The 26,852-nt window shown below is 40.8% G+C and overlaps 1 protein-coding gene across 4 annotated transcripts in view; it reads left to right on the forward strand.

Annotated features, from left to right (window-relative positions):
• Positions 1-26,852, forward strand: part of NIBAN1 (niban apoptosis regulator 1) — a 213,340-nt gene that overhangs the window by 37,296 nt on the left and 149,192 nt on the right. Inside the window, exons 1-2 of one of the 4 annotated variants that reach the window (XM_072830882.1) lie at positions 21,316-21,442; positions 21,824-21,935. The exons of 1 other annotated variant lie outside the window; for it this stretch is intronic. In XM_072830882.1, coding sequence (XP_072686983.1) covers positions 21,923-21,935 — 13 coding nt within the window. In that variant the 5' untranslated portion in view covers positions 21,316-21,442; positions 21,824-21,922. Of the gene's footprint in view, positions 1-21,102; positions 21,443-21,823; positions 21,936-26,852 lie in introns of those variants that run through there. 2 more of the 4 variants (XM_072830879.1, XM_072830883.1) reach the window with 2 other exon arrangements.

The raw sequence follows: 26,852 nt of genomic DNA on the forward strand, positions 1-26,852 counted from the left end.
AAATTAGTGCTTCAGAGTGTTTAAAGTTGCCTCACTTTCTCATTGTCTCATTTAATGATGACAGCGCATTTTCAAAACAATAAATTACATGTGTCTTTAAAATTAAAATGTCCCACAATTAATTTTATTTTTTAAAATGGTAGATCTTTTGTACCATAATAGAAATTATAGTGTTCCAAAGTAGATTTGGAATTTGTGTTTCTGAATAAATGTTATCAAAGGGAGAGACATAAGCTTCAAATTCAATCTTTTGTTTAAGTGAAGAGCTGTTTTTAAAATTTATTTTAAAAAATAAAAATAAAATAAAAATAAAATTTATTTTAAATTTTCTAAGTGATCTCTATGCCCAATGTGGGGCTTGCACTCATGACCCTGAGATCAAGAGTCACATGCTCCACCAACTGAGCCAGCCTGATGCCCCTACTTCAGTCTTTTTAATACTAGTTTCTTATCTATTGCAAATGGCATAGCTGCTTTATCAGTCATGATTCTCCTGAGAAACAGAAGTAATTATATATATGACTATATATATAATACATGTAATATATGATTTTTTTTTAATTTTTATTTATTTATGATAGTCACACAGAGAGAGAGAGAGAGGCAGAGACATAGGCAGAGGGAGAAGCAGGCTCCATGCACCAGGAGCCTGACGTGGGATTCGATCCCGGGTTTCCAGGATCGCGCCCTGGGCCAAAGGCCGGCGCTAAACCGCTGCACCACCCAGGGATCCCAATATATGATCTTAAAGTATAAAAATTTATTTTTTTATTTGGCTTAAATAGAAAACATTTATTTTCTTACAGATCTGGAGGTTGGAAGTTCTCCCTCCTTGACCACCTTCTTGCTGCCTATTTACGTGTCTTTTCTCTGTGCATGCGCATCCCTGGTGTCCAGAAATGTATATGTATATTTATATTTATATAAGGTTTGTGTGATCAATGCAGCTTCATTTAAAGGTACTAAGACTGGAGAGACAATAGGAGTGAATAAACAAGAAATAAGTAGAGTGAAGTAGGGTGTATAAGACCAAGGTGCCCAAATAGTTGGGACACCTGCCTATTGTTTCCGATTGCCCCTGAAGAGTGTTGTGGGACCCAGTTTCAATATGGGGAGGGGCCTCCTCACGTAACCTGGACAGCAGCAGGGTGTGCTACAATTCAACTGAATTCTGACACTGTCTACCTGGTGATAGCATCAGATTCCACAGGCTAAGAACTCTGTCCCAAGACTGCCCCACCCCAGTCTCCACTGCTGAAGCTGGTCACAAATTCAGATTGGTACCTGTATTCCTGATCTGTTGGACATGAATCAAAGGTTCCCACAACCCTTTCCTTGGGTTTGATCAATTTGTTAGAGATGAATAGGGCAAAGCATGGGGAAAGCAGGAGGAGTTCCCAGGCCCTCCCTGAGCCCACCACTCTCCCAACACCTCCACCCAGCCCTTCCACAAGTTCACTAACTGGTAAGCTCTTTGAACCCTCTCCATTGGGGTGGGTTTTTTTTTTTTTTAAGATTTTATTCATGAGAGACAAAGAAAGAGAGAGAGAGAGAGAGGCAGAGACACAGGCAGAGAGAGAAGCAGGCTCCATGCAGGGAGCCTGATGTGGGACTGGATCCTGGGACTCTAGGACCATGTGCCAGGTCAAAGGCAGGAGCTAAACCGCTGAACCATCCAGGGATCCCCTCCATTGGAGTTTTAAGGGAGGCTTGGTTACATAGGCATGTTCGGTTAAATCACTGACCTCTCCCTTCCTGGAGGTTGGGGGTCAAGGATGAGGGTGGAACTGAAAATTCTAAACTTCTAAACACAAAGTTGGCACCCCTGGCAACCGTTCCCCAAGCCACTCATTAATGCAACAAAAGGCACCTTTATTCTCACCACTTAGGACGTTCTAAGGGTTTTAGGAGCTCTCTGCCAGAAACAAAGTCCAAATATATATTTCCTACTATAAATCCTGTTGCCACAGCCCCCATGTTAATATTTTTACCCGCACAGCTTAAAATATATAGTGCAACTTCTGATCAAAAAAGCATTCAGATTTTACGGATGAGCATTATGAATATCCCTTCATCCAAATGATTAAAGATTTATATATATTATATAAATATCCTCTCTATATAAACAAATATGAAAAGATTTATTTTAAGGAATTAGTTCATGCTATTGTGGGGGCAGTAGGTCTGAAATTCATGGGGCAGGCCAGCAGGCTGGAAACTTAGGAAGGGTTTCTGTGTTATAATCTTGAAGCAGAAGTCTTTCCAAAAGTCTTTAATTTTTTCTGTTAAGACCTTCAATAAAGCTCACCCACATTAATTTCTTTAGGATTTTATTTATTTATTCTTGAGAAGACAGACAGAGAGGCAGAGGGAAAGGCAGACCTACCCGTGGAGCAGGGAGCCAGATGAGGGACTCAATCCCGGACCCCAGGATCACTACCTGAGCAGAAGGCAGAAGCTTAACCAACTCAGCCACCCAGGTGCCCCAAAGCCCACCCACATTATGAAGAGTAATTTCCTTTACTTAAAGGCAGCTGATTAGGGGCACCTGGGTGACTCAATGGTTGAGCATCTGCCTTTGGCTCAGGTCATGATCCCAGGGTCCTGGGATCAAGTGCTGCATCAGGCTCCCCACAGGGAGGCTGCTGCTCCCTCTGCCTATGTCTCTGCCTCTCTCTCTTGTGTGTGTCTCTCATGAATAAATAAAATCTTTAAAAAAATAAAATAAAATAAAATCACTTGATTGTGGGTGTTAATCACATAACAAAATCTTCACAGCAACATCTAGACTAGCATTTGACCAAAAAGCAGGACACCATAGTCTAACCAAATTGACACATAAAATTTAACCATTACAGCTACTCTGTTGGATATATTTATTAGCATAGGATGACAAAAAGCAATAGTGTATTCCTTCATTGTGTCTCTAACTTTTCCCACAAAAGCTCTGGATTGTAAATCAAAAAGAAGTCTACCAAGGTAAATCCTAGTGGGATTCCTGACTATTATGTTGTAGGACCTTTTTGAAGCAGCTACAGTGGGAAATGTGTGGTATTTTTATTTAAAAATAGATTAGAAATATGTATAGAGGCATTGCTGTGTTAATTATTTTTACCTTACCCTACAATTTGGCTTCCTAGTGAGAACACTTGGTTGAGGGAGATAGTTAATTTTGAATTTAGGCAGAATTCAGGCTATTGAGCTGTAGATACAATGTTTTAGGATTTGCTAATTCCCATGGTTGAACAATATGTGCACCTCTTTTAGAAGATACCATCTTCTCATGTAATTGTTGAGAGGATTAAATAATGTTCAAAATGTCCAGGATAATGCTTGATATAAGTAGACATACAGTAAATTTTTTCTTCACGCATCCTACAATAGTTCTCAGAACCGCAACCAGCCAGAACCCATGAGCAACAACTCCTATGGCCCATGAACTGGATAAGAGAACCCTCTTTCTTTGTCTCTGAACTTTCTTTAAAAAAAAAAAAAAAAAAAAAAAAGATTTTATTTATTTATTCATGAGAGACAGAGAGAAAGAGAGGTAGAGACCCCAGGCAGAGTGAGAAGCAGACTCCATGCAGGGAGCCCGACATGGGACTCCCCAATCCTGGGACTCCAGGATCACGCCTCGAGCGGAAGGCAACTGCTCAACCCCTGAGCCACCCAGGTGTCCCATGTCTCTGAACTTTCCATGAACCCCCAGCATCTTGTTCTTTCTCTTTTGGCTCTGCAAGGCTGCAGAAGCAGAAAGAGAATTACTTTCCTGCCATTTTCTCTCATGCATGTTCATGTATATCCATCCATCCATCCATCCATCCATTCAACAATCCTTTACTGAATGCCTTCATGCTCCAGGCATCCTGACAATTAATGGGAATACAATACTGATCACTTATTGTGACCTTGTTCTTTAGGGGTTCACAGAAGATAGAGTGACCAGGATTGCTCATACAGAAACAGAACACAAAGAGGTAGATTTAGGGTTCTACTGATAACTTCATATTTAATTGTAGAAAGGATAATGATGTCTGCAAATATCCAATAAATAATATTTTATAGCTTAAGAAAAATCAACATACTAGGGTCACCTGGGTGGCTCAGTCAGTTAAGCCTCTGCCTTCGTCTCAGGTCATGATCCCAGGGTCCTGGGGTCCCCCCCTACTCTCCCTCTCCCCTGTACTCTCATTCTCTTGCTCTCTCTCCTCTCTCTCTCTCAAATAAATAAATAAATAAAATCCTTTAAATCTTTATTTTTATTTTTAAAGATTTTATTTATTTATTCATGAGAGACACACAGAAAGAGAGAGAGGCAGAGATACAGGCAGAGGGAGAAGCAGGCTTCATGCAGGGAGTCCAATGCGGGACTTGATCCCAGGACTCCAGGATCACGCTGAACTGAAAGCAGACCCTCAACCGCTGAGCCACCCAGTCATCCAAAATCCTTTAAATCTTTAAATAAAATCTCTACTACTTTGATAACCACAGCAGAATAGATACAGTGCTAGCCAACCTTTAGTACGGACTTAGTTTGATTTCCAGCACTGTGCTAAGTAGTGCCAGCATTCTGTCCTCCAGTCCTCACAATGACTCTGTGATCCCCATCTTGGGACATAAGGAAATTGAGGCACAGAGAAGTAGCTTGCCTAAGGTCACTGGTAGGATAAGAGTTTCAATGTTGGGCTGAATTTCATTTTTTTCCCATTTATTTTTACAAAAATGTTTTTGTATTTTTCAAATTGTGAGTATTTAATAACAAAGATTTAGTCTAATCTGCAGCGTTTAAAAATTAATTTTTAAAAATATGTAATACATGTATATGCTTTACAATCCCATATGGGTGAAAGTATAAATTGTAAAAGGTCTGTTTTCTTTTCCTATCTGTCCCCAACCTTACTGCCATTGGCAATCTGTGTTACTAGTTTCTTGTATGTTCTTCAGATATTTTTGTGTGTATACAAAGTATGTAGATATATTCATTCATACCTTTTTATATAAATGGTGGCATACTAAACATACTGTATCTTGTGTGTTTTTTTTTAACTTAATGCTGAATCATGAAGATTTTTCCATATCAGAATTTAAAGGAATTCTCCTTTTAGATTGATTAATTGATTGATTTTAAGTAAGCTCTATGCTCAGTGTTGAGCTCAAACTCACCATCTGCAGATCAAGAGTTGCATGCTCTTCTGATTGCGCCAACTAGCCACCCAGATTGTAACGGAAATTTTCATTCTTTTTGCTGTTGTTACAACTACAATAGTGTTCGATTTTATTATTGCTCCAAAATATTTAACTGCACCTTTGATCGACCTTTATCTGGTTTTCGAACCTTTTTTTAAAAATATTTTATTTATTTGAGAGACGGGGAGAGAGAGAGAGAGAGAGAGCACACATGAGCAGGGACAGAGGGGAGGGAGAGGTACAAGCAGGCATGCCTGCTGTTCAAGGAGCCCACATGAGGCTCCATCCCAGGACCCCACGATCATGACCCCAGCTCAAGGCAGAGCTTAATCAGCTGAGCCACCCGGTGCCCCCTGATCTTTGGACCTTCTGTTTTTACAAATAATGCTACTAAGAGTAACCTTGTACAACTGTTTCTTTACACGTATACAAATAATTCAATAGGATGCATTCCTAGGGGTCTCTGGGTGGCGCAGCGGTTTGGCGCCTGCCTTTGGCCCAGGGCGCGATCCTGGAGACCCGGGATCGAATCCCACGTCAGGCTTCCGGTGCATGGAGCCTGCTTCTCCCTCTGCCTGTGTCTCTGCGCCTCTCTCTCTCTGTGACTATCATAAATAAATAAAAATTTTAAAAAAAGGATGCATTCCTAAAGTGGAATTGCTACCTCAAGGAGTTTATAATGTTAATAGATATTGTCAAATTACTCTTCAGTTCAATCAGTTTGCACTCTGGCTAGCAATCATGAAGAGGCTCTGTTCCCACGTTTTCCGCAATAGACGACACGATCCAAGAAACAGTAACTCAGTGTAGTTGTAACATGAAGTTCTCTTTTTATGGGTAAGTTGAGCATCTTTTCATATATTTAAGAGCCATTTATTTGTCAACACACACTATTCATAGCCTGTATCATTTCCTATTTTGGTGGTGGTGTTTTTAATAGGCTTAAAGGAACTCTGGGTGTTAAGAAAATGAACCTTCTTTGCTAGGTTCAAACTGCAAATTTTCCCAACTTTTCATTTTTCTTTTGACTTGTGATATTTCTTTCTTTTTTAAAAAGATTTTATTTATTTATTCATGAGAGACACAGAGAGAGAGAGGCAGAGACACAGGCAGAGGGAGAAGCAGGCTCCACGCAGGGAGCCTGACGTGGGACTTGATCCCCGGTCTCCCGGATCACACTCCGGGATGAAGGTGGCGCTAAACCACTGGGCCACTGGGGCTGACCGACTTGTGATATTTCTTAATGAAGAATTTTTAATATTTATGGATCTATCGGGATGCCTGGGTGGCTCAGCGGTTGAGCATCTGCCTTTGGCTCAGGGCGTGATCCCATGGTCCTGGGATTGAGTCCCACATCAGGCTCCCTGCATGGAGCCTGCTTCTTCCTCTGCCTATGTCTCTGCCTCTCTCTGTGTCTCTCATGAACAAATAAATAAAATCTTTTAAAAATGTATATTTATGGATCTATCAATCTTCTCTTGTATGACCTTGGTTTTTTTTTTTAATGTTGCATTGTTGATAATTAAATCAACATCTTTAAAATGAATCAGAAATCTAAGAAACTTTATGGTGAAATTAAAAACAAAACCAAATGAACATAGAGCTATAATCTTATACAAAGTATATGGGCATGGGGTGCCTGGGTAGCTTATTGGGTTAAGCATCTGCATTCAGCTCAGGTCATGATCTCAGGGTCCTGGCATCAAGCCCTGCATTGGGCTCCCTGCTCAGTGGGGAGTTTGCTTCTCCCTTGGTCCCTCCTTTCCTCTTCCTCTGCCTGTCCTCTTCCCTCTCCTCCCCCTGCTCTCACACACACAACTCTCTCTTACCTAATAAATAAAAATTCTTAAAAATAAAACAAAAAACCTCCCAAAGGATATACGGAGCATGTACATGTTGTGAATCCTTTTTCCCCCCATATAAACATTGCAACATGTCTTAAAGTGTTATGGCTTATTCAACAATTATCCCATCTACGTGGGGCCTCTAGATTTGGTGTCATGCTTGGGAAGGAATTGCACAGTGTTGTCAGTACTTTCTAAATTATATTTTGATTTATCTGTTTTTGTATAAAGTTTGAGCTTTATTTTTCCAGATGGCTACCAAGTATCTCAATGAAATACTATGCTAGTTAAAATGCTTTCAGCTCTAAGTGACAACAACCAACAAAACAGCTCAAGCAATTGATACATTTATTAACTGACATAAAAGAAATCTGGGGTAGGGCCATTCCTGAATTGGAAAATTCAGGTGTTCAACAGTGATTTCAAGGACCTAGGTTCCTTCCACTTTTTCAATTTGTTAACTCTATTCTTTTATTCAAACTGAAAACTGAGGACTGGGTCTTTTTTACATTGTGCTCAAAACAAACTCAGTACTACAAGAATTCCACTTAGACAATGACATTTTTGTACCACTACACCTAGATGAGCAAGTTTGCAGAGTATCTTCATGCCGCATATCCATTCAAGTAGGAATTACATCTTTCAGAAGTCTAATGGAGGCTGTGCAGTTATACCCTGGAGTAGGATTTGGGAGAAATGGGACACATACTGATGGAAATGGCCAAAAATCACCTCAGCTCCTCACCCAATCCTGCAGTCCACCTGCATCTGAACCTGGGCACCCATCTTTCCCTTGAGTTACAGCGAGAAAGGAAGGATCTCTGCTCTATCCAAGCCTCAGGCCAGTCCTTCCACATGGCTATTCCCCTGCCCTCCTCTACCACCACAGTCTTTCCCTTCACTGGATCGTTCCCATTTGCAGTCTCTTGGCCTTCCATCCTCCTCCAGCCACAATTCCATCTCCATGGAAAAATGTCTGAAAGCTCTGCTACTTTTTTGTCCTTACCTCCCTTTCTAACTTCAGTACTCCAGCCAGGCTTTCATCCCTCCCATTATCCCACCCCCATATCAATAAGATACAGTTCTTACTAAGGTGATCTGCAGAAATGCCCATGAAGCCACCTCTTCTGATTTTTCCCGACTTGCCTGGTAGCTTTTTCTCAGCCCCTTTCCCCGCTGCTCCACCTTCTGCAAACCTCCTGCAGTGCTCCAGGCTCTGGCCCCACTTCTGTCTTAGAGAAGACTTCCACCTTCCCCTAGCACCATGGCTTTAATTTTCACCTATTCGTCACTTCAGTGTTTAATGAAAACGTCAAACTGGGGCACTTTGGCTGGCTCAGTTGGTAGAGCTTGTGACTCTTGGTCTTGGGGTCATGAGTTCAAGCCCCACACGAGGCATAGAGCCTATGTAAAAAGAGAAAGTCAAACTTAAAATGTCCAAAGCAGAACTACTCCTTTCCCCAAACTTTCAATTCATTCTTCCTAAAATCTTCCCCATCACTGTAAATGGCATGTTCATTTCCTAACTGCCCACATTCCCCTTTAGTAGCAAGTCGTGGGGCACCTAGGTGGCTCAGTGGTGGAGCATCTGCCTTCAGCTCAGGTCATGATCCCGGGGTCCTGGGATCAAGTCCCGCATCAGCCCCCACCAGAGAGCACATGCTTCTCCCTCTGCTTATGTCTCTGCCTCTCTCTGTGTATCTCTCATGACTAAATAAATAAAATCTTAAAAAAAAAAAAAACATTAGCAAGTCTTGCAGTTACATATAAAACATGCTCCCCTGTCCACTGCTATACCCTAGTCCAAGTGACTGCCATCAAGCCTGGATTACCAGGACAGCCTTCCAAGGAGCTCACAGCCTCCTCTCATTCCCACCCTGGTCCTTTCTCCACATAACAGCTTGACTTGATTTGTTTACAGAGAAAATTAGGTTTTTTTACTCCTCTCCTTAAAACCTTTTATATGGTGTCTCATCACCCTCTGCAATAAAACCCAACTCCTTTTCCTGTACCCCTAACCTCATCTCTGTCCATTTTCTCCCCTTTCCTTCCAGTTGAAACACTGTGGCTGATTTTTCCCCCATCAAGCACACCAAGCTTGTCCCTGTCTCAGGACCTTGGGCCTGGCACTTGGAATATTCTTCCTTCATACATTTGCATGGATGTGTCCTCATGACTCAAGGCTCAGCTCACATGAGAGTTCTTAGAGAGCCTGCTTCTCCCTCTGCCTATGTTTCTGCCTCTCTCTTTAAAAATCAGTCAGTCATTGTGTATTTTTTCCATACAATCTACTAAATCAGTTGTGTCTCTTCCCACTCTCTATTGTTCTCCACCACAATATTCTATATTAGTGTTTTCATAGCATCATTTATCAGGATCTGAAGTTATTTATTCACATTTATTCATTGACATGTTAATCATCTCTCCCCACTGGAATATAAGTTCTTTTTTTTTTTTTTGAAAGAGAGAGAGCAGGATTGGGGGGGGAAGGGCAAGTGGGAAGGACAGAAGGAGAGGGAGAGAGAATCCTAAGCAGACTCCAGGCTCAGCACAGAGCCCAACTTGGGGCTCAATCTCACAACCCTGAGATCATAACCTGAGCTGAAACCAAGAGCTGGATCTTAACCTCCTGAGCCATCCAGGTGCCCCAAAATAGTGAGTGACTCTTTTGAAGTCAGAGACTTCGGTTGCCTTGCTCTGCTATAAGTCCATTATCTGAAACAATGCCAAACATTTACCTAGTAGTAAGTGCTCCATAATGTTTGTTGACTGATTTACTACCCCCATCTCTGTTTTGGGCAGTCATTTGACCTCTTCTGATTTTAGTTCCTTCAATATTATGATGAGGACACTTAAAAAAAATAGGACACTGAAATTCCTTCTGGCTCAGTCCACAATGACTTTGTCTTATAACTTACAGCAATTACAGGAAAAATCTTACTGCATCAAAGATTTGTATCTATTGTAGGTATTCATTCACTCAACAAGCCTTTATTGAATGCTGACCACAGCCTGGCACCATTGTAGCCATTGAAGGCCAAGTCATAGTCATCAAAATTATACTGCATCAGTCTCAACAAACCAATAAAACATAGAAAACCCAAAAAGGTTTTGCTGCCCTTGTCCTCTGGCTGGTTTTCTACTGGTACTTCACTTTCTCAGTATTGCTTGGTTTATCCTGAGCTTCCTCAAAGTTCTTATCATTCTTCCAGTAGTTGATTTCCAGGAATTCTAGGATTAAGTGTTAATTTATGTGGCTATAACTTTAATAGCACAATGTAAAACAAAGCTATTAAGGCTGAAGAATTTCTGCCAATCTGATTTAGTTCTAATCCAAACTCTGTCATGCTTCCTAATTTAATTACAGCATGCCTTGAACTAAAATTTTGAATTTTATGAATTAATTTTTTTTTAAAAATGAATAAAATGAGAGTAATAAGGGACTATTCATAAATATATTCAGGTCATGATGTGCAGAAGGACTGTTAATCTCATGTCAAAATTTGAGACAGCTAATTTTAAATCTGAATTGGAATTAGTGTATATGTAGGGCCAATCATTAATCAAATGTCTAGAATGAAAATAAATCACTTTCAAAACTGACTACTGAGAATAAAAAATGACTAAGAAAAGTAAATTGTTATATATTGTGCTGCCATTTGTTGGCATACAGTACAAATCACTTATAGAAAGTAATGTCTACTTATAGTTACTTTAATCAATTATATAAATGGATATAGATCATATAGTTATAGAACATTTTAATCTTGCATATAAGCACTCTATTTAAGGTCTTATGTTGGTCAAAATGGTTTTGGTTGGGAAGGAAGACAGAAATCCAATTCAAACTTGTTTAACAAACAAAAATGGGGAGGATTTATTATTTCATGGAACTGGGCAAGCCAGGACTCAATGAATGCAGTGTCGTCTGAGAATTATTTTCTTTTAATCAGGGGTTTTCATTCTGGTGGACTAATGTCTGCTAGCAGCTCAGGATTAATAGCCTGCCAGTTTATCAAGGGTAGGGGAAATAAACAGTCTTTTTCAGTCATTACAATAGAGCAATCCTGGGCAAGGAGCCTGATTGGCCCAGTTTGGAAACAGACTAACCAATGTATTTTAAAGGCCCTCATGCTCCTAGAGTACTCTTTCTCTTTAAAAACTGCTATTCCTGCAGGGAGCTGATGTTAGCTAAATTTTAAAAGAATGTAATCTGATCAAATGGATTCACCTTAAAGTATTTAACACGGTAGTTTTATCATCTGTAACCTAAATGAACTAATAATTGGGTCAGTGTCAAAATAAGAAGGAATTTAAGGTAGTATGGATGAAGACAGTTTTAATCAGATATAATAAACCATTATGTATTTTTTCCATACACAAGGCATATAAATCTGGACATCTCTGCCCTACTACCCATACTATTTGTGAGTGCAAATATTTGGGGGTATATCAGGGAGCGCTGTGGGAGTGGTCTGCCCTTGGTTCAGGTAATAAGGGGTACATTGTCTGTAGAGAACAGAAAAGCAATAAAACTATGTACAGAAATTCCAAACAATGTCCATGATGTAATATCCCTCCTTACTTTCATGGACCGGTCCTTGTTCCTGCATTCCCTTGGGGTTCCTTGGCAATTCTTCCTTCCATCTCTCCTTTCCAGCACACCAGACTAGAAGTCAGAACCCTGAAATATTACTTTTTGCAACTATGTTCCTAACTCTAAGACTTTGTGTGTTGGTGACTTGCTGTATAGAGAAAAGAGTGAATTGTGACTTCTGAGAGAAAATAACCAAAAGACTGTGCTTTACAAAATGGATTATAACTAATGTCAAAATGTGTGTTATAAGCAATAAGTCTAAGCTTGTATAGTAAAATAATAGAGTTAGCCCCCAAAATAAATTCAACAGGAGAATTCTGTTATGGAAAAGCAATTCATTTGTCAGCTGAGCATAATATCCTTGGAAGAAACAGATGAATAATACCTAATGACTGTTAAACTAATTTAAGTGCAAGCATAAGAATTTGATTTGGACCAGTGTGTCATTTTCCTCATTGCCAAGTAGCCTCAACCCTGCACGGAGTATCACAGCTGGTCCAGTAGGTGGCACTCTTCCCTTTGTGCGTGGGTACTAAACTAACCATGCCCAAGTACAAGATAGTTTAGAGCCTTGCCTTCAGAACCAGTAGAATCTGCTTATCTATGGCAATAATGGGTTATTGCTTATACAAGGGCAACTGTGCTGGCCTGGTCTTTGTCACATTTGAAGATTGATGCTTACACATCTAAATGCCCTTTTGGTTCCAAACTTTGTCATCCTTAGTTCTAGGCCTTTGTTAGTTTCTGTTAAAATACTTGTACTTCTACTCTGTGCCTAAAATTCTATGCAATGCTAGAGATCCATATAAAAATTGTGATGATTCATATTTGAAAAGCACATTGATCCACACTTACATGGTCAATTAATCTACAACACAGGAATAAGAGATATACAATGGAGGAAATTACAGTCTTTTCAATAAGTGGTTATTGGGAAAACTGGACAGATAGATGCAAAAGAAGGAAACTGGACCACTTTCTTGCACCTATACAAAAATAAACTCAAAATGGATTAGAGACCTAAATGTGAGACCTGAAACCATATACTCGTAAAGAAAACATAGGCAATAATGTCTTGGACATGGGCCTTAGTAACATATTTATGGCTGTGTCTCTTCAGGCAAGGGAAACAAAAGCAAAAATAAGCTATTGGGACTCCACCAAAATAACCAAAATAAAAAGCTTTTGCATAGCAAAGGAAGCCAATAAGGAAGGAATCAACAACAACAACAAAAGCAACCTATGAATGAGAGAAGATATTTGCAAATGATTTATTTGATAAGGGTTAATGTCTAAAATATGTTTAAAAATGTATACAACTCAACACACACACACAAAAAAACATTAAAAAATGGTCACAGGGTCTGAATAGACATTTTCCAAGGAAGATATACAGATGGCCAAAGGACACATGAAAAGGTATTCAGCATTACCCAGCATGAGGGAAATGCAAATCAAAAGCACAAGAAATAAGAGTGCCTAGGTGGCTTAGTCGGTTACGCATTTGACTTTAGCTCAGGTCATGATCTCAGGGTCCTGGGTTGGAGCCCCACTTCAGGTTCCCTGCTCAGCAGTAAGTCTGCTTGCCCTTCTGCCCCTCCCCCAGCTCATACTCACTCTCTCTCTCTCTCAAATAAATAAAATCTTTTTCAAAAAAGACAAGAAATAGTGAGTGTTGGTGAGGATGTAGACAGACAAAAGGGAACTCTCACGCACAGTTCGTGGAAATGTAATTTGGTGCAGCCACTGTAGGAAACAGTATAGAGTTTCCTCAAAAAATTAAAAATTGAAATACCATATAATCCAAAATTCTACTGAATATTTGCCCAAAGAAAACGAAAACACTAACTCCAAAGGAGATATGCATGCCTCTGTTTATTGTAGCATTATTTATAATAGCAAAATTATGGAAGCAACCCTAGTATCCATTGATAGATGAATGGATAGATGATAGATAAATGGATAAAAAAGATATGGTATGTATATATGATGGAATATTACTGAGCCATAAAAAGAACAAGATCTTGCCATTTGTGATAACATGGGTAGACCTAGAGGTGTTATGCTAAATGAAATAAATCAGACAGAGAGGGCAGCCCGGGTGGCTCAGTGGTTTAGCACCACCTGCGGCCCAGGGCCTGATCCTGGAGACCTGAGATCGAGTCTCACATCAGGCTCCCTGCATGGAGCCTGCTTATCCCTCTGCCTGTGTCTCTGCCTCTCTCTCTCTCTCTCTCTCATTAATAAATAAATAAAATCTTAAAAAAAATCAGAGAAAGACAAATGCCACATGATTTCACTTATATGTGGAATTTAAAAAACAAAAGCAAGCAAACAAGCAAAAACAAATACTTAAGTAGAACAAATTGGTGGTTGCCAGAGAGGAGGTGGGTGGGGGGTAAAGAAATAGATAAAGGAAATTAAGAGGTACAAACTTCCAGTTCTAAAATAAATAAATGACAGATAATAAGTATAGCATAGGGAATATAGTTGATAATATAATAATAATGTTGTGTGGTGATGGATGGTGATTACACTTACAGAGAACATTGAGTAATGAATAAATAGAATTGCCAAATCAATGTTATAGACCTGAAATTAATGTAACATTGTATGTTAATTGTATTTCAGTTAAAAAAGGAAGAGCATATATTTTTATAAGACTTATTTATTTATTCATGAGAGACACAGAGAGAGAAAGGCAGAGACATAGGCAGAGGGAGAAGAGGCTCCATGCAGGCAGCGCGGTGTAGGACTCAATCTCAGGAATCCAGGATCACGCCCTAAACTGAAGGCAGATGCTCAACCACTGAGCCACCCAGGCATCCAGGAAGAGCATATTGAAGAAAGGCAATGTTTCTCCATTAAAAAAAGAAAAAAAATCTGTCTTTTCCAATAAAAATTTCACACAGAAGCTCCTGAAACTTTCCCTCACGAGTCATTTATGAGCAAAAGTTGGATTCCATCTTGTACATATTCTCTCTAGAAAAGATTTTATCCAGCTTAGTTTTCTATAGTTTGTATTATGAAACAGCTTTTTATGTCTTTGAAAAGTACAGTTAAAATATAATAGGTACAATTTTTCCTTTTCAAAATTGGTCTTAGTACCCTGTCTCCTGGAAAGTGATTTGCCGATCATAAAATAAAGGTACTATAATAAGAATGAGAATAAAATGAATTAATACTGATATGTTAAAAAAAAGTTAATAAAACATTTTTATTACTTATTATTTATTTTTGTCATTGCTAGCTTCATTTAGAGAATGCTAAATATGTGCTAGGAATATTAATATGTATTAAGTGCATTACATAAATGATCACATTAAATCTTCACAGACACTCGTTTTAAAGATAAGGAATATAAGTTTTAGAAAATTTGAGTTATTTTCCCAAATTATGAGACAAGTCAGTATAAGAATGACAACTGGAACTTCTAAAACTTCTAAAACTTATACCCCTGAGATAAACAGAACATATCAGGTTATTGCAACAATCTTGGTAGTGAGTGAAGGAACTTATTTTTTTTTAATTCATAAATTGGGGATCCCTGGGTATCTCAGTGGTTTGGTGCCTGCCTTCAGCCCAGGGTGTGATCCTGGAGTCCCGGGATCAAGTCCCGCATCAGGCTCCCTGTGTGGAGCCTGCTTCTCCCTCTGCCTATGTCTCCGCCTCTCTCTCTGTGTCTCTCATGAATAAATAAAATCTTTAAAAAAAAAGTTCATAAAATGATTTTCAATAGTTAAGCTACAACAGTTTATAAGAGAGATTGTTGATAAAGTTAGACATTCTTTAGGAACTATACAAAGAGAAGGGAGTATTAAGGGAAGATGGGAGGGTGCCAGAGACAAATACAAATGATTTTACAATTTATATATAGTTAGCCAATCTTCAAAGAAGACTACTAAGTAAAGAACATAAGGAAATACATTTTAATAAGCAAAATGTGTTTAATTTGCAATGTGTGTTAGAGTAACTGGGTCAATGTCTTTATTTTTTTTATTTTTTAATGTCTTTAGTATATATAAAGCTCTTTAAAACCAATGGAAAAACAGAAAAATATAAGAACAACCTATTCACAAAGAAACAGGTATAGCCCACGAGCCCATGGAAAAATAATGAATCTTTCTCTTTAAGGATTTCAAAATTAAACCACAGAATATGTTACTTATTTTAACTCCTAAATTGCCAACTATTAAAATGAAGAATGAAAATAATGACAATAATTTTTAAAAAAGATATGAAAATGTCCAGTGTGACTGAGGAATAGGGAAACAAGCATGCATACATTGCTGGTAGATAGGTGATTTAGATTACATTTATACAATGAACTATCATTGACTTAATCTAGATATTTATTTAAATGGAAATATTCCAAATGAAAAATTACAATAGAGATTACAGAATATATAAAACACATCATTTTATTTTGGTAACTAAATAACTATAAATTTTTATATAATTATGATCGCACATATAATTGTATATAAATTTGTAAGAATTGATACCAAACTGAAGATTGGGATTATCTAAAGATATTGATGTTGGGGTGCCTGGGTGGCTCAGTTGGTTAGGTGCTAGACCTTTTTTTTTTTTTTTTAAGATTTTATTTATTCAACAGAGAGAGAGAGCCAGAGAGCACAAGTTGGGGAATAGCAGAGAAGAGAGAGAAGCAGGCTCCCTCCTGATTAGGGAGCCCAATGAGGGACTCAATCCCAGGACCCTGCGATCATGACCTGAGCCAAAGGCAGACACTTAAGTGACTGAGCCACTCAAACACCGCTAACTAAGCATTGGACTCCTGACTTCTGCTCATGTCATGATCTCAGAGTCATAAGATAGAACCCCTCATGGGGCTTGGCACTGAGCACTGAGCCTGCTTAAGATTCTCTTTCTCCCTTTGTCTCTCCCCCTCCTCTCTCTCACGTGTACTTTCTCTCTCTCTCTCAAAAAAAAATCAATCAATCAAAATACAAATATTGATATTGGGATCTGGATGATCCCCCCTTTTTCTTTTTGTTTGTCAATAGTTTCTAAATTTTTATAGTAAAACCTCAATTATTTATGTAAATAAAGGCAAGATTTAATATAAAAGTAGTAACATCTGTGGTTAAGAGGATGTACTCTGGGATAAACCAAGGGACAGGTGAATGACCTTAGTTAAATTGCTTAAATTTGGGACCCCTGGGTGGCTCAGCAGTTGAGTGTCTGCCTTCGGCTCAGGGCATGATCCCAGGTCTGGGGATGGAGTCCCACATCAGGGTCCCTCTCTCTCTCATGAATAAATAAATAAATCTTTTTTTTAATTGCTTACATTTCTTTTTTTTTTAAAGATTTTATTTATTTATTCATGAGATACAAGAGAGAGAGAGAGGCAAAGACATAGGCAGAAGGAGAAGCAGGCTCCATGCAGGGAGCTGGATGTGGGACTCAATCCTGAGACTCCAGGATCACGCCCTGAGCCAAAGGCAAATGCTCAGTTGCAGAGCCACCCAGGCATCCCAAATTGCTTAAATCTCTTCACCTTGATTTTCTCATCTTGAAAATGGTGATAATAACAGTGCCTACGGGGTGCCTGGGGTCCCCATGGGGAGCCTGCTTCCCTCTCTGCCTGGGTCTCTGCCTTTCTCTCTGTGTCTCTCATGAATAAATAAATAAAATCTTTTTAAAAATTTTAAAAAATAACAGTGCCTACTTCAGTCTGTTTTTGTGAAGATTAAATTGGATGACTGGTATACCCTACCGTGTGTACTTATTATACAATCAAGTAATTACGGAGCTCCTACTCCTATATTACACAGCAGTACAAGCTACTTGGGGAAGTGCAAAGAAGTTTGAGATTGTCCCTGCTCTGCAGGCAGTTAAGTAGCCAAATAGACAGATGTCACTAACTCAAATGAGAATACAACAAACAAGGGTTTCATAGTTCTATGACAGTAAGAGAATCCCAAGACACATACACATTTTAAAGGTACTGGCACTGAACGTCTATTAATCTAATTTGCTCCTCTAAAAAGGCTAATTTAAATAGGTGAATTTTATAGTATGTGAATTATATCTCATTTAATATATTTTAAAAGGTAATCATTTTACCTGAAATAAGCAGTGTTTTCTTTTTTTAAGAGAGACAGAGAGAGAGAGTCAGGGTGCATGGGGGTGCAGTGCAGAGGGAGAGGGAGGAGAATCTTAAGCAGACTCTACGCTCAGCACTGAGCTCCATGCAGAGCTCGATCTCACAACCCTAAAATCATCACCTGAAGTGAACTCAAGAGTTGAACACTGAATCCATCTGAACCACCCCCTGAAAGGAGTGGTCTTAAGAGCATTTTAATACAAAATACATTGATAACATACAAAAACTAACATTGCATAGGAAATTTTCTAAACTCGCTGATTTGAATCATATGAAGTTGAATCTGCTTCATAAAGTTATTGAATTGCTTGGAGACTCATTTTTAGTGTGTGATTAATAAAATGTTGCCCACATAGGATTTGCAAATATTAAATACTATGACTAAAGTAATGGAATTCTGTATTTTTTTCCTGTAAACCAGTTGGGGAAACAGAGCTTTATTTGTTTGGAGAAAAAATGGAAGAAGTTCTTTCTTAATGTAGTATCAGTGATTTTCAAGGTCTAATTAAAATTCCACTTTCGCTAGAAAATTGCTTCCTTGACCACTCTTGTCACCCATCATAACAGTCTGCACTTCCGTTTACTGAATGCTTACTGTGTTCCTGGGAATATGTTGTGTTTCACAGACCTGATAAAATGTAATTTTGACAACAGCATATGAGGTGAGTGTTACCAACTCCATTTAACAGACCACGAGACTTGCAAACAAGCGAGTTAAGCAATCTGACCAGGTCACATGGCTACTAATTTATCAGGTTAAGATTTGAAGCTAAAACTGTGGTTACAAACCTTGTTTATACTGCACACATACAGATCCTTTCTTGTACTTTGCTTCATCTGTGAGTGCTACAAATGAGCAAAGAATGAGAGATAAGAATAATCAGTCTTTTCTCAGATTGTTCACAAATGAGGTGACAAGCCAAAACTATCCTCTGGCAGAAGATCCCAATTAGTTTTCTTCGATAAAAATACCAGCATTCTGAGGGACAATCTTTGCAATTTATATAATGAATGGTATTAACTACTATGAGAAGATATACTTCTTTTTTAAAAAAGATTTTTTTTTTTTTTTTATTTGAGAGAGAGCACAAGGGCGTAGGGAGCAAAGGGAGAGGGAGAAACAGACTCCACGCTGAGCACTGAACCTCATCCCAGGCTCCATTCCAGGATCCCGAGATCATGACCTGAGCCAAAATCAAGAGTGAAACACTTAACTGACTGAGCCACCCATGCACCCCAAGGTATACTTAATTCTGAGGGCTAACTAGAATATTGAGAAAAGAGTCAAACATTCAAGACTTAAATCACTGAGTTGTCACCTGGAAATGCTCTTTATTCATCGAGAATCACAGCTTTCATGGAGTCCAGATCCTATCATTTATATTTCATCCATTCACTTATTCAGTAGTTATTTATTGAGCACCTATGTGCCAGATGCTCTTCTAGGCATTTGAGATATATCAGAGAACATAATGAACAAAATCTCTGCCCTTAAAGAAAAAAAGAAAATGAAAAAATCAACAAAGAAAACCCCCAGCCTTAAGGAGTTTCTATTTCAGTGGGGACAGATAAAGAAACATCAGATGATGCTGAGTGATATGAATAGAAATAATAAAGGGTGAGGCACCTGGGTGGCTCAGCGGTTGAGCATTTGTCTTTGGCTCAGGTCATGATCCCAGGGTCCTGGGGTCGAGTTGTGCCTTGGGTTCCCTGCATGGAGCCTGCTTCTCCCTCTGCCTATGTCTCTGCCTCTCCTGTATGTCTCTCATGAATAAATAAAATCTTTAAAAAAGAAAGAATGAAGGGTTAGGAGTGGGACAGAGATGAGGGCTGGTATTTAAACAGAGGATCCAAAAAAGCCTCTTTTAAGGTGTTAGTATTTAAGAGGTTTGAATGAAATGAGAGACTTGGAGAGTGCATCACGTGGTTATCTGAGGGAAGAGCATCTAGGTGAAGTGGGAGCATATGCAAAGGTATGTCCTAGAAAAGCAAAAAAGGCCAGTGGGGCTGGAAGGAGGAGGGAGAGTGGTGACCCAGTGTCAGTGAGGGACTGGGGCTTTTTCTCTGAAGGAAGAGGACCAGTTACGAGTCTGTTGTAATCCTTCAGGTGAGAAATGTTGAGGGTGATAGCAGAGGAAGGGGTGAAAAATGGGTAGGTATTGGATATATTTTGAAAGCAGAATGGAGAGGACTTATTGACAGATTAAAGTGTAGGGTGAGAGAGATTGGGTGTGAGGTATGAGAAATCTTGGTGTTAGAATGCTAGTTAATTAACTTTTGAGGGCAAAGCCTTCCAAGTCCTCTTCAGGCCTTGTTCTTGTGTGTACAGACCATGTGACCTTGGAGGTTAAGTCAATAGGAATCACTAAAAATCTGATTACTAAGAATAGGAAGAAATGCATGGTGACCCTCCTGCCCCAGTTGAGTGTTATTTGGGAGAGGTTGCCAAGCTAAATAGTAGTTGTGGGAAAAAGAATAGATGCCCTTTCTTTCTTTCTTTCTTTCTTTCTTTCTTTCTTTCTTTCTTTCTTTCTTTTTCTTTCTTCTTTCTTTCTTTTCTTTCTTTTTCTTTCTTTTCTTTCTTTTTATTTCTTTCTTCTTCTTCTTTTTTTTAAGATTTTACTTATTTATTCATGAGAGACACACAGAGAGAGAGGCAGAGACACAGGCAGAGGGAGAAGCAGGCTCCATGCAGGGAGCCCAATGTGGGAGTCGATCCGGGGACTCCAGGATCTCACCCTGAGCCAAAGGCAGGCGCTCAGGCGTCCCATAGATGCCCTTTCTAATGAACTATTTTCAGTTTGTCAAGGGGGAGGACTGTATCTAAAGGTGCAAGAACAGACCTTGATGGGGTCTTCAGAAGTTTCAGGACTGAGAACATATTGCAGGACCCAGGCTTAGGTTTTTCCTGTTTTTCTCCCCCCCCCCCCCCCCCGCCCCCTTCATTTCCCCACCCCCTCCTTGGCCCATCTTTCTAGCTACGGGAAGGTACAGTTTACTGTCGGTTCTCAAACTTCAGCAGGCATCGTGCCTGTGAAAACTCAGATTGCTGGGCCCCACTCCTGGAGTTTCTAATTGGGGTGCAGGGTGTGTGCGCGCAGGTGCGCACGTACGCGTGTGTAGACGGGTCACAGAGGGGGTGCGGGGGCTGCAATTTTTTTGCATTTCTAACAACTTCTTAGGCGGTTCTTGAGGACGGCTGTTGCTTATCCCCGAGGGCGTGCAAAGCAGCGGGGTCCTGAATTCCACCTCGTGGCTCGTCAGTGGGGAAGGTTCCAGCTCCCAGAGGTTGGCAGTCCCTAGGGGAATTGTCCACCTAGCCGAAGGTGTTTCTCGGCTGCCCGTGACCGGCGGGGAGGAGCCGCAAAGGCCGGCAAGGCGACGGCAGGAGCGGGTCTTTCCAGGCTGGACACCCCGCCCCCGCCCCCGAGCTCCCCAGGGGAGCGAGGGCGGGAAGACAGCCCCCGGGCCGGCCCACAGATCCTCAGAGGGCGCGGGCCTGGAGGAGGCGCCCCAGAAGGCGGCGCCTCGCGGAGGAAGTTTCTCCTCTAACTGCAGAGCGGGGTGCGCCGTGGCCGCGACCTCGGGAGCTGTCGGCGCCGCCGGGGGGCACCGCCCGCACCGCCGCCATGGGCGGCTCGGCCTCCAGCCTGCTGGACGAGGGCAAGTGCACCTACATCCGAGGTACGCGGGGGCTTCCCGCCCGGGCCCGCACCGCCGCGCCCACCCGGCCCCCGGGGGCGCGTCGCGCGGGCGCTTCCACCTGCGGCGGCCACCTGCGGGCGCGGGGACCGCGGGGCCCCCTTCCTCCGCCGCCGCCGGGGCCCGGGCCGGGGATGCTCGGGGAGGTGCGGCCGCGCGCCCGCGGGAGGCAGGTGCAGGCGGCGGGGAGGGGGCGCGGGACCCTCGGGGTCGCGGCAGGTGCGGGCCCGGGGTCGCCTCGCGCTCCCTCCGTTCCGAGCTCTCCCTGGACCTGCCTCGAGGGGAGCCGCGGGGATATCCCTGGTTGCTGGAGACTTCCCGGGGGATTCCCGGCCTCTAAAGCAGAATTTCCCTGCCGGTAAGGTTGGCCTGGTTTTGCAAAACGACGCGTCGGCCAGAGCTTCACTGGAACTTTCGGATGGCTTGTGGGATGATTTCATCAGAAGCAGAAAGGACCGTGTCATGAAGCTCCCAGGTTGTACGGTTCCTTTTCCCTTCCCGGAGATGGGGGCAAGGCAAAAGAGGAACATTGGCGTATTCCGTTAACAGTTGCTAAAGTTATAGATGGAGACAAACTCATTTGGGGAGACTTCCAGAGATACGGTGACTCACTACAGGCAGGAAGAAAAAAAAAAAAAAAAAAACCCAACAAACTGAATTGAAACTGCAGAAAATCATGACTCTATCTCCTGGGTGTACTTGGCCCTGGTCCCTTCCTCCCTGGCAACCTTGTCCGCAACCACTACCTAACATTGGGTTATCTTACGAATTTGGTAATTTTCTATTTTTAGAAATACCTTCTAAACTACGTATTGAGCTCTAAGTTTTACCCCAATTCTGTAAAGAAATGGTTAAGTTCATCCTGTTTAGGTTCTTCTCTTTCTGGTCCCTGAACCTTTCCTACAAGGAAAGCATTTATTTAGTGTCCTTATTCCATATTTGTTTTCAGTTTAAAACCATTTTCAAAGGATATCAAATCAGGGCACTTGAGAGCAACATAATTGACTTTCCAGATTCTTCCTCCTGCTCTGGTGCTTCTGGAGGTAGAGGATCATCAACAACCCATTGTCAGGGGATAAAACTTGGACAGGTATTCTTTTGCTGTCGTTTATTTAAAATGGGAGAAAGATGGATGACTTATTTATATTAGCAACACAGCTAAACTAAGGCCGCCTTGAGTCTTACAAATTTGGCTATGTGCTCGTTGTAAGGAACGGAAAAAACTGTAGTAGGACATAGTCAGAAGGGGTTTGCATTCAGTTATTTGCAAAGTATGGTTATGCCATTTATTTTAGAAGACTTTATTTCACCACGAAGCTTAAAAACACCTAACGTTGAATCGTGGCCATCTACGGTAATAATTGAAAGTCCAGCAATGTAAGGGATTCATGTTTTTGAAGACTTCATGGTCATGACAGTTGTTGCTGCTGCTGCAAGCACTGTATTCATGTGAAGAGAAAATATGTTAGCTTTTATTTTATTGGGAAATTAAATGATTGTACATACGAAAGTATGAGATGGCTAGTGCACAGGAAAGACTTGTAACGGATATGCTCTGAATGAATAAAACTATTGCAGATTGGATAACAGTCATTACATCCACAAGTCTTGTTCAATTTTTATCTTCTTATTCTTTGGGAGAGCACTTTCAAGGTATGTAGAGGCAGAGGGAAAAGAAGAGTTAAAGTTAGAATACCTCCAGAGAAACTGAGACGTTGCCTCATTTGAGAATACTAGTCTTGCCAAAAGAGAAAAGAGCATTGGAAAAATGCATGGCGTTCTGAATTGTTACTGCATGAGCACATGAAGGTCATGGGGCTGTGATTTCCTGATGGTTTTGAAGCCCCAGATCCCTGAAAAAAAAAAATCATCCTGTCTTCTCCACTTTGCCCATCATTTAGCCCATGCATCTTCTCAAGTTCTGATCTAATTGTAAACAGAACAATTGAAAATATGACAGTAAAGTTTAGATACAATTTTATGACCTGTTTCTCATAAAGTGGCTGCCAGTAAACTGTTAGAGATTTGAAAGCTCCTAGAGCTGATTCAAGAACTTTCCTTCAAGCTTGATAAACTTTGCTAACATATGGAGAATAACTAGTCAGTATATTTGGAGTGAGTTTTGTTGGCTTAATCTTGTATGTGTTAAAGCAGCTGTACTTCTGGCATGCTAATGAGTCTGAATCAGCTTTTACTTTTAGACAAATCATTTAACAGCTGCAGTTTAGTTTGTGTGCATCAAAACTTGTATTAATAGGGATGTTCGTCACATGGCTGTTTCAAAAATACATTATTTTTTAGGATTTAGTAAATTTCCGGGTAAAAGGATATCAGAAGTATTAAGGAGTTACTTCATTTCTAAAGATGCTTTGAAAATTACTCCCACACTCATGTTTCTTACCACAGAATACATTTTTAGTATTGCTTCTAGAAAATTTCAGTGACTTCACTTGATCAAGATGTTTCAACTCATAAATAATAGTAAGACCTCCTTCTAATCAAATGAACAGTGTCATCTGTTAACCTTCAGTGATGCTTTTAGCACTGACTTAAAAGGGTCTTTTTTTTAATGAGAAGGAAAGCTCATATAATCCAGTCATTGGTGACCAATTTAGGGTACTTTTCTCTATATGCCATGTTTTCTTTTACTTTCTAAACTTCGCTATGCAAACAGGTCAACTCTAGTTTTAAAACATACCATGTCTTCCTGTTTGAGCAAGAATTGTCTTACCTTTTTAAAATTGCCATTGCGGGGGATCCCTGGGTGGTTCAGTGGTTTCGCGCCTGCCTTTGGCCCAGGGCGTGATCCTGGAGTCCCGGGATCAAGTCCCACGTCAGGCTCCCGGCATGGAGCCTGCTTCTCCCTCTGCCTGTGTCTCTGCCTCTCTCTCTCTCTCTGTCTATCATAAATAAATAAAGATAAATCTTTAAAATTGCCATTGGGTTGTTCATAATGAATCAAAAGAAAAATGAACCTGACAACTGCCCTACAGAAGTCCTGTGGAATGTCAGAAAAGTACTGGGAAATCAGAGCTACAACTGAGAATGGTGGCATTCACAGATCTGGTGGGGGCTGGTGGACTCCTCTAGGCCCAGGAACAGCAAGTAGCAGGAAAACAGTCTTTTTCTAGATTTATTATTGCATACTTTTGTCAGACTTTTCCTGTGAGGGCCTGGTGGCTTCCAATGAAATGCTTGTCAGTGATCTGATGATTATAAAGTAGGAAAGGAGTTTCAGCTTAAAAACAACATGTATTGGGACGCCTGGGTGGCTCAGTGGTTGAGTGCCTGTCTTCACGCCGAGGGCATGATCCCGGAGTCCAGGGATCGAGTCCCGCATCGAGCTCCCTGCATGGAACCTGTTTCTCTCTCTGCCTAGGTCTCTTGTGAATAAATAAATAAAATCTTAAAAAAAAAAAAAAAAAAAAAAGTGTTGGGACGCCTGGGTGGCTCAGCGGTTGAGCATCTGCCTTTGGCTCAAGGTGTGATCCCCAGTCTGGGGATCGAGTCTCACATCGGGGTCCCTGCTTGCTTGCTTCTCCCTCTATGTCTCTGCCTCTCTCTTGTCTCTCATGAATAAATAAATATAGTCTTTAAAAAAAAACCCCAACGTGTATTTCTCTTAGGGAGATTTTCTCATATTTATACTGTAAGGGTTAACTTAGGTGGCTGTCTATGAAATTTATGCTGATAACAGTATCTGGAGTGACACATCTCCATGGACAAGGTGAATGGAAGATAGGTATTGACTGCAAACTGTACATGTTTGCAGTCCACTTAATCTAGATGTGTATTATTACACATGTTGGTTTATTCTTTAGTCAGAATTTGTAGGTAGGGGATGGACATAAGAATTGATCTGATTTATAAGGATTTATAAGGATTATTATGACGAAGTGATGTGAGAGTACAATTTCTCTGGCTAGAAATGACAGTTTATTGTAATGGGAAGTTAGGATATGAAGTGTGGTAGGCACAGTTGGGTGTCAACTCAACTTCCTCTCCCCATTCCTCTTTCAAACAGAACCCCAATTTTATTTCAGTATTGAAAATACTCTGTGGAAAAAAAAAAAAAAAAAGAAAATACTCTGTGTAAGTCCTATGATTCGGAGAAGCTCACCCCACGTATGGCCTTTGAGGGGTGTCTGCTGATTGGTCTATGCCTATCATGGTGGTGTGTTCTCCCTGCTGGCGATTATACAAGGCATGGGGTTGTGATTTAGTCTGGCCAGTGAGGCTTGAAGAGAAGTTTGCTAACTGCTCCTAAGAAAGTTTTCTTCCCTTTTTAAAGAAAAGAGACAAAGGGTAGAGACATATTCTTCTTCCCCTTCTTTTTTTGGATTTTGTGGCATCTGAATGTGATGCCTGGAACTACTGAGTAAGGAGGCAGCTAGCTCAAAGACATAGCCAACTTTGGAGCACTGCTTGGCCAACGTCAGAGAAGAGAAGCTGGAGCCCTGGCACACCTTGCTGATCACCTGCCTATCCTCCTACCTGGGGTACTCATGTTGTGTAATATACTAAGTCCTCTTTCAGTTGGGGTGGTAGAGAGTGCTAATTACCCGTTACCCCTCAATATCATTCTTCCCTGCTTTTAAAAAAGTTTTGTTCTTTGTTTTTTTTGTTTGTTTGTTTTGTTTTTGTTTTTGTTTTTTAGAGTATATGTGTGAGTTGGGGGAGGACAGACAGAGGGGCAGAGAGAGAATATTAGGCAGGTTCCACGCCCAGTATGGAGCCTGATGTAAGCCTTGATGGCACGACCCTGAGATCTCATTACCTGAGCTAAAATCAAGAGTTAGATGCTTCACTGACTGAGCCACCCAGGCATTCCTGACATGTGCTTTTAAGATGGAGTTCATGCAGGGCAGCCCTGGTGGCGCAGCAGTTTAGCACTGCCTGCAGCCTGGGGTGTGATCCCGGAGAACTGGGATTGGGTCCCACGTCGGGCTCCCTGCATGGAGCCTGCTTCTCCCTCTGCCTGTGTCTCTGTGTCTCTCATGAATAAATAAATAAAATCTTAAAAAAAAAAAAAAAGATGGAGTTCATGCAGAGTGAAGTAAGTGGACAGAAGGAGCTTAGGTTCCTGAAGACCTCACGTAGTAGAACCTCCATATCAGCATGAGCTTACTTAATAAGAGAAGAATAAAGTTCTCTTATTTAAGCCAGTGTTATCTGTGTTACTATTATCCACACACAAATCCTATTCTAATACAATTACCTTCTGTACTTATGCCCCAAAGTGTCATAACCAGCACACTAAGAGCTGCCATACTGAGTCCCCTTTAAGAAAAATTGATCAGGGACACCTGGGTGGGTCAGTAGTTGAGTGTCTGCCTTTGGCTCAGGGCATGATCCCGGGGTCCTGGGATCAAGTCCCGCATCAGGCTCCCCG

Source organism: Canis lupus, chromosome 6, assembly GCF_048164855.1.
Source record: "Canis lupus baileyi chromosome 6, mCanLup2.hap1, whole genome shotgun sequence".
In the NCBI taxonomy this organism is placed as follows: Eukaryota; Metazoa; Chordata; class Mammalia; order Carnivora; family Canidae; genus Canis; species Canis lupus.